General features: G+C 35.6%; 1 gene segment (V, D, J or C); it reads left to right on the plus strand.

Moving 5' to 3' along the window:
• The first annotated feature begins 942 nt into the window (after window positions 1-942).
• Window positions 943-9,449, plus strand: part of LOC122800320 — a 118,729-nt gene continuing 110,222 nt past the window's right edge. Inside the window, 1 exon segment of the V gene segment in view lies at window positions 943-967. Within this exon segment, the coding sequence occupies window positions 943-967 (25 nt within the window).

The following is a 9,449-nucleotide window of genomic DNA, read 5'->3' on the forward strand; positions in this document are numbered from 1 at the left end:
CAGTATGACACATGTGCACATGTCTCTACATACTGTCATTGAATGGTCTGTGATAGACATCAATATAAATGCATATATTGATTGCATGGTCACATAAGTCTTGTTTCATACCCATGGTGTTATGCTGTGATATGCACAAACAATATATTACATGTTTGGTTTCAATTGCAGCATTGTAGAATACTTTGTCTGTGCAATTGTTTTGCTATACCCAATAATTAATAAAGTGGTTAGCAGCACCATTGTGTGACTGTTAGTATGTGTGTTAGGAAATGCTCTCCATGAACCACAAACAACTGATCTCTAATGTGTCCTGGTATGGCATCAGGCTGATCAAGCACAGCTTCCTCATGAAACACATATATGCATATATTGAGCAATTGATGTAAGTATGTGACCTTGGTACAGTTGTATGATTGCATGTATAGTATCAGTGTGTAGAATGTGATGAATGACTAAGGTTGTATTTGGAGGCCTTTTTACAAATCATTTATTCCAATACATGTGAAAGGTTAAGGGGACTACACAACTAAGCACATATATGTATGTGAATACCAACAGACATACCCAGCCAGAGGAAATAGCTAGTCCACTAGATGACAGTTTTTCTCACACATCACTACCCTGTCTCCACTGGCCATCAGCCAAAGTAAACATGCAAACAATACTCAGTTTTTTACTCTAAGGAGAGCAGCACCTCTACTGTAATAGTGCAGAATAAATGGACTGTTACATCACACGTTGCCTATAGCATGTCTGAAAACATGACCTACCACACACAGGTGAATACATACCTCAACACAGCCTCCAGACAGCCTATGCTCCTGTACAAGGGTGTACATCAACATGCATCCTTCTTACTGTAGGTGACCATCAGCTGATGCATGGAGTTATACACCCATCCTGAATCTCCTCATCTGTGAGGTAGACCAATGAGTTATCATGGACCTTCTCTATAAAGACACAGGTAATAACCCAACTGAGCACCAAAACCATGTCTGATTTGTTCTGTTATATCATGTCTATTACATCTATTCAACATCCTCCAGAAGGTCATCAAGGTCATGTATGATGACAACACTATCATCCTGCATAACTTGACCTACCCAATGCATCTGGCAAAAATCTACACTCAGGTATTATCCATATTTTTGTCTCATATTTTTGGTACATTTTTCATAACTTGTGGTTTTCTGGACAATTAGTGGCGAATCATTAAAGACTGATGTTCGGAAATAATGACAGACATTTCAGTTTCAAATGTTATACCCTTCAGATAATTCACAACAATGCAAAACCTGCCATTCTATCAACTTTATATGTTTGTAAGAGGAAATATTAAAAAAAATGTCCCTATTTCTGACCCTTTGGCCATCATTTATTTATGGCTTTGTCCAGATTTTCTGCTCTAAGAGGTTACAAGGTATGTGCCTTCATGTCACTAGGAGAACTTATCACCCCTTTTGGATAAACAAACTGTTTTGCATAAGATTTTGTAAATATATCTATAATCTTTTCTGTCTGAGAATACATTTTAGAATCTGCACACAGTTTATCAATGTGTGTGCATTTACTCTTTCCAGATCTTATGTATCTATAAAAAGATTTGGTATTATGCTTAATATATTTATATAAATTGTCTTCAAATTGTCCTTGATGTTGTCTCACACTATGCTTAATCTGTTTGTCCAGCTTATTTATTTCAGTTTTAAAAGCTGTAGTTCAACCTCTCTTCCATTTTTTACATTTTTTGTTTCTCACCTTAATCAGGCATATTGTTCTTATGGAAATATATCCCCCTGATGTTGTATGCATAGATCCTGATATTAAAAAGTTTTTTGATTTTTTTGGACTCAAACAATTTCTCTTTCAAAACTTTTCACATTCCATCTGCAGTTTTTCCACTGAACACCTCACTCCAGTTAATTTTACATAGTGACAGTTTTGCTTCCATATAATCTGTAATTAACTTTCTGTGCATTGGTTTAGATTTCCATTTGGCAGCATTATCTAGCAACAAATTAACTTTTATAACCTCATGATCACAGCACATCAATGGTGGTAAAACTTGACGAAGTAACAGTAATTTCTTTAGGAGCACAAACAATGTCTAGTATGTTCTGTCCCCTGGAAGTTTTTTTTTTTACAATCTGAAACAATTGTTGTTCCTGAATATACGTTGTGAATAATTTCCTTACTAAAATTGTTGAATCAATATTATTCTAGTCTGTTTCTGATAAATTTAAGTCCCCAGCTAATATTATTCATCCCTCCTGTATTTAATGCAACAAATATATGAATTTCACTAGGTCATCTGCACTTGACTTTGGTGATCTGTACATGCCAACAATTGTTATATGTTCCAGGGCTGTCTTTATTGTCACAGTTATACAGTCTATACTACTGGTGCTATCACTGAACATATAATAATCACATGTCTCATAACTATCTTTAATCCTTATCATAACACCTCCACCAGATTTTTTTGTTAGAGTGTCTGTTACAGTACAAACATTTATTTCTAGTCATTGTTCTTTAACCATGTTTCACACACAATAACAACATCACTTTTGTGGGAATGTAACAAATTGTCCAATAAAAAACGTTATTATTATGCTCCTAGCATTAACAACCATCAGAGATGCATCAAATGTTGCTATCTGTGAACTGTTGCATTTTTGACTTAGCAAAAATCCTGCCTAGTGTTTGTTAAATATTGCAGAATATCTACTGCAGAAATTCTCTTCTCTGATCTTGACAAATGCACGCCATCCTGCCTGAACAAGTGTGCCCAAAACTAGGCTTGAATGCTGTACACATTTCCATTTTTTCATTTTTTTAAACAGGACATTTTTTCCATGTAGGAATTTACCCAAAAAATATTTTCAGTCACTGTGACCTGACTATCCTTTCTCTAGGTGATTTGTGAAAAATACTTTCTAACACCAGTACAAGCAATGCTATCTAAGAGGGCTGTCAGTTCCCTACTAACAGTCAGAGAATCCTTGTGGATGACATAATTTGTACTAACATGAATAAAAACAGATTCATGCTTCCTTACATTAAGACATTCCAAGGCTTGTCTCACATCTTCTATTTTTGCTCCTGGCAAACATAACACTAATCGATGTTCATTATCTTCTCTGCAAATATAAGCATCAGTTCCTCTAATAATTGAACCTCCAATTACAAGAATATCTTTGCTGGCCAGCTCTGAAGAATCTTTGGCTTCTAATGCAGTAATATCTGCTCTATCAACAGTTACAAAGGATAGATCTTCATCACCATTAGCCTTATTAATCCCATTGTTTTCATTGTGTATTATATTCTCATCCAACTGATATTGCAAATCCACGCCATGTAGTGAACATTTGTCTTTCTCTTCTTTTTTCTTACAATAATGTTCTTTAATCCTTCTATGTTCCATTTTGATTTCTTCCTTTTCATCTGCCCCTTGCTTCTTTTTTCTACCTTCCTGTTGCAAAAATGATGTCTTCTATAGATTGAAAGTCTTCTGATAGAAAAATATTATCATTCCTTGTAACCTGTGTGTTACATAACAAAGCAGAATCCTTTTTACTTTGTATTCTCTTTCCTTTACAGTCATTGGTCAGTTTCTTTTTCTTCCTTGTTATTTGTTGTGAACTTCTTCCTTTCTTTCTTTTTTTTTCCTTCCAGAATCAGATTGCTGAATACTTGCAGCCAGAATTCCAAAGTTGTCAGGGGCATTGTCTTGTTTCAAGGGGTTGGATTATCTTTGTAGACAGTAGATGAATCATTTACTAAATGTGTTTTATTTGTTTTCTGCCTAACCATATTTATCTCACCAGTCCAGTCATTAATATATTAAACAACAGTTCTCCAAGCCATGCCAATTGCACAAGTGCAATCATCATCAGTAAGTCTAGATTTACTTCTAATAATGGTAAGCAAATCATCCAACTTTAGACACGAGGAACACAGATCACCAGTATTATCAAGTGTTACTTTTAAATATGCACAGCATTAATTACACTGTACAAGATATTTGTTCATTAGCAAATTGTTCATTGCATACTCATTTAAGGAATCCATATTCAGCTTCAAATGAATAAAATATTGCAAAAGAAAAGAATAACCAAAATCAGTAACCACAGAAGTCAAAGAGAACTTAAATTCAACTTCTATGACAAAAAAATCACACCAGCAATATACAACTAAATAATAAAGTACAGTAAAGTTGTTCTGACCATACAAGTTCTGCTAGCCAGACAAAAGTTGTAATTTCTTTATGTCACACACTCAGTAGCTTCTGTTCACTATCGCTCACAGTTGCACTTCTTTTTAACAGTAAAGATCAATAAATCACAAACTAAGGTAGGATTGTTTAGTTATACTCAGGATTTTCCTTTCTACAGTCTGTGTGAATTTATAGCTGTCTAAGCCCCTTGGGTGGCTAGAGCTTGTCTTTCTAAAACCTATCCCTTTCTAACAACCAACAGTGACATTAAAGATAAAACAACAAAATATGAATCAAAGTAAATCTTGTTAACTTCCTACCTACAAACAGTAAAAAACAGTGATAACAATAATATCAATTTATTTAATAACAATATCAATTTAAATAAAATGTTTCTTACCAGTCAACTCCACAGTAAATCACAAACCAAGATAGGATTGTCCAGATATGCTCAGGCTGCTAGTTCTTTATAAAATTTTAGCGTTGTATGCCACATGTAATTTTTACTACAAATGTTTAACATTTTTTTATTAAAAAACTGTCCAGTACAAATCTACTCCTCAGTTTGCTTTTTATTTCTGTTTCAGCTGTATTGGGAAAGTGTTTGCTTTGGTATAAGTCTAATAGTGTGAATTAAGTAATGACTGTAGAAATTATTATATGTTATTGGAAGCAAATGCACAACTTACAGTCTAGCATTTCTTTTCTCCAGTTAAAGTTTTGGTTTTGGCCCGAGTCTCAGGGTGTGAAAATATAATCAGCAAAAGTCTGGCGACATCACAAGTAAACTAATTACTACAAAAAAAAAATCATATTGTGTTATTGGAAATAAACTTCACAACATACAGACCAGCATTAATTTTCATTAGCTGTTTTATAGGGCCAGTGTAACAGAAATTACATGGTTGGTATGAAGAAGAGAATATTATGATTTTCCACAGTGGATTTTCCGTCACCTACAATGTACTTCACCAACAGCAACTGGGATGACAGAACAGCAGATTTATTAAAATAAGTACAACTTTACCAGAGAATATTAGCACTTTTGTCTTACAATTAAGACTTCTTCAGATATATACAACAGAACAAGTACTCAGCTTAAAAAACAGTAAAGTCATATGATACAGAAAACACAATGAGCTAATAAGAAGGAAATTAGAGGCAAAGCAATTTAAAAGGACAGGCAGTAATTGCAAAGGAATTACACAGAATACCAGCACAAACCATGGAACTGACACAGAGTGTAGCAAAACTAAAATAAAAATACTTTAAATAATTCTTAAAAAAATTGTAAAGAACAAATATTCAAGTTTAATCAAAAATATTTCAGAATATATCACTATCTGTCCAATGCTCTTCTTTTTGGAGAACACTTGATACTAATAACATCATTCAGACCCAGATGCATTTAAAAATATCTGCAACCACAACTCCCTCTTGTCCAACAATAAGGACCAAGGGCCGCCCCTGGCATCTGGTCCCACCTGTTCCAAGACCCAAAAATGAAATTTACGCTCTGGAAATAATGCAATATGTCTAAAAAGGGCATTGGTTTCCTTACATTTCTTGATATCATAAAGATGCTCACAGATACATTGTTTTAACTTTCTCTCAGTCTTGCCTCACCTACCCCTACACAGTGACCCAACATTGGAATGTTTGCAAAGATGGCATCTGTGATGGAAGTAACAACTTCTAGAAGTGGAATAAGTAGAAAGGTAGTACAAGTGAATAGAAAAAATATGAACATTTGAAGAAACCAGTAAGTAAGTAAGCAGAACGGTAATTATGAAGCCAAATATATTAGAAATGATTGGAGTGGTACATGAAGTGTTCCATGAATAACATAGGCATAGGTATGTTCTTCCTGCAGAAATCTGGGAGATAATATATCATCTCATATGCAAGCACGTCTTAGGCAGCGGAATGATGTTTCTCATCTGCACATCAGGATTCAGCTTACTGGTTCACCCACCTTGCCTTGAAAGTGCGCATAATTCGCAGCAATGAATTGTGGGAGTTTGAGGATTATGAAACATTGACATATCCCTGAAAATGTAGCACATTTTGTTGCAATTCTGTATAGAAATAGACAGACTCCTATACTAAGCTACTAAAACTGATAACCAAGAAGGACACTGTGAACTTCTAAGGTGGAAACACATAGGATGGTCACAATAGGAGCCCATAGAACAGTCACAGTAGTATTCCATGATAGAACAGGAAATTCCATTTTGTTAGGGGGAAAATCAGACACAGTGCTAAGGTGATTGCCATATGGCAGGGGTGGGAAGGACTCAGGATCACAGGAGATACTTGTGATTACAATATTGACTTCACTGGGCATGTGTGAAGAGCTGACTGTGAAAAAGGTCAGAGCAGTGCCAGGAGAGGCTCAATAACTGAAGTTGTAGCTTAGAAAAGTGCAACACCATTTCACTAGTTTTTCTTACCCATTTAGTTGTTTATCAGTTATGTTTGAAGAATCAATGTACCCTTCGGTTTCAGCCATATACTTAACAGTAAATTAAACTCTTTACAGTAACCTTTAATTATTACAGTTCTAGGCACATGAATATAATATCCTTGTGAAATGTAACCTATACATCAATGTTAGTGTAGTGATAAGCAAATGCAACACTAAACCTAGTAGTCATTCTAATAACAAAAATAAATGCTTCTTGTGTATAACTTATATTTATACAGCTTAAGAATTGCAGTAGAGCATATGGACATGGTTGCATGTGTCTTTGTGAATGTGTTTGTGTGTGTATATGCATGTGGTTCAGTTGTGTTGAAGCAGGCACACACAATAGCATTCCCTGAGTAGCTACCTGTCCAGAAAATGGGTAAGGAGAGATAACATAAAGTTTAATAAAATGATGAAAAGCTTTTATTAACAGTTCCTTAGTTATCTACTGTGGCAACATGGCCTCTTTTAAGTCAAAACCCTGTCTACCTGCATGTGTGTATTTAAGAAAGTTTGACCAGTGCTAGTATTCTGTGCTGTTCTATGGGTTATCTGTGTATTTTAAGTTGGTTTAGCCAGTACTTATATACTGAGCTGATCCATGGGTTACCTGTATGTATTTAAGTCAGTTTAACCAGTACTTGTATACAGTACTGGCCCATGGATTACCTGTGTGTATTTATGTAGGTGTGCTGATCCATGGGTTACCTGTGTGTATTTAAGTAGGTTTAACTAGTATTTGTATACAGTGCTGATCCATGGCTTACCTATGTGTATTTAAGTAGGTTTAACCAGTATTTGTATACAGTACTAATCCATGGGTTACCTGTGTGTATTTAGGTAGGTTTAACCAGTACTTCTATACAGTGCTGATCCATGGCTTACCTATGTGTATTTAAGTAGGTTTAACCAGTATTTGTATACAGTACTAATCCATGGGTTACCTGTGTGTATTTAGGTAGGTTTAACCAGTACTTCTATACAGTGCTGATCCATGGCTTACCTGTGTGTATTTATGTAGGTTTAACCAGTACCTGTATACAGTACTGGTTCATTGGTTACCTCGATGTATTTAAGTAGGTTAACCAGTACTTGTATACAGTACTGGTTTGTGAGTTACCTGTGTGTATTTATATAGGTTAACCAGTACCAGTATACAGGACTGGGTCATGGGTTATGTGTGTGTATTTATGTAGGTTTAACCAGTATCTGTATACAGTACTGGGTCATGGGTTATGTGTGTGTATTTATGTAGGTTTAACCAGTACTTGTATACAGTACTGATCCATGGGTTACCTGTGTGTATCTAAGTAGGTTAACCAGTACTTGTATACAGTACTAATCCATGGGTTGCCTTCCCTCCATATGGCGTATAGGTTTCACAGTAATGGAGGCAGACCCAATAGCCATCGGTGCTACTCACAGCATTTTACATGCAGATCTAGTATGTGGCCCTACCCACTTTAAGTACTGGTGTCATACTTGAGGCTGAGAAGCATTTGAGATGTGGGTTCTGTGAGCCATCCCACCCTGGGTCAGTCAGTAGGAATGCCACTAATCTGCTCAGAATGTAGCCCAGATATTGCCACTCTCAGCTCCAGTCTCCACCAGAACCAGAAGAAACATCACACCGCCACTGTCCATCAACCACAGCCCCACCATTTGGGAAATACAAGCCGACATATGCCTTATCATTCCCTTTTCTGCTTCCTAACAGCTTCAACAGACACCTAAGCTGATACTCAGTCTTAGATTATCCCAGACGTAGTCAGGGTTTTATCCCTGTATACCACATAGCTGGCAATGTCTAAACATGTGATGCAGACCTCAGGGGCTTGGCTTAAGTGAAGACTAGAGACCCCCCTCCCCGAAAGAATGGTGCTAACTGTATGTGAGGAAAGAAAGATCCTAAAAGAAGGATTCAAGTGGTCCCTTTGTTATCATTGAAACAAACCAAGGCAAAGAACATATAAAAAAAGAACATCATGGAAATAAATCTTGGTCCTCTACTCATTGCATCAAAGTAATTAGAATGTAATTGCTAACAACATAACTAGATAAGAAGATCAGTACAAAATAGAGGTAATAAGGAAAAAAATGCATATAATATATGCAAACAACAATGTGGGGCAAATATGACAAAACACAAACATGTAAGGAGATGAATACTGATGTCCACAAACAAGTTACTTGAATGAACTAGAGGCATAGAAGTGGCATCACAAGTTAAAAAAAAAACAGGGATTAAACAAAGCTATAGCAATTTCGACTACGATTGATGAAGTAAATTATTGCAACCACAGAAGAAAACCAGTGAAAAACAGCTCTACTTTCCACAAAAATGGATTTTATTATAAAAACTCTAAGTCTCTAGCGCCTCGGCTGTTGCCTTTACACTGCTTTTCTTCTGTGGTTGCAATAAAGTTTTAGCAATGTTGGGTGGGTAAAATAGAAACAAAAGTAGCATCTGCATAAGTGAAACATCAAACATACAAACCAAGTGAGTAAACAAAGAAAAAAATAGGCACTGCGGTTCACACAAGCAGAGAATGGAAATGACTTCATAGTCACACTGACAAGGTACACAGCAATTTGAACATGGGAAGGAAAAATGTTAAATTTATGGTGCATACCATAACTGATCAGATTAATTATGATATTGTAGTAAATAATTAGTCAATAAGTAAACAGATGACTAAATTAGGGTTGTAGAAAAAAGGGAATTGTTGTTGATAAGTAAATTTAGTGGAAAGGTAATAG

This window comes from Protopterus annectens, chromosome 4.part0 (assembly GCF_019279795.1).
Source record: "Protopterus annectens isolate FY-2018-M chromosome 4.part0, PAN1.0, whole genome shotgun sequence".
Taxonomy (NCBI): Eukaryota; Metazoa; Chordata; order Ceratodontiformes; family Protopteridae; genus Protopterus; species Protopterus annectens.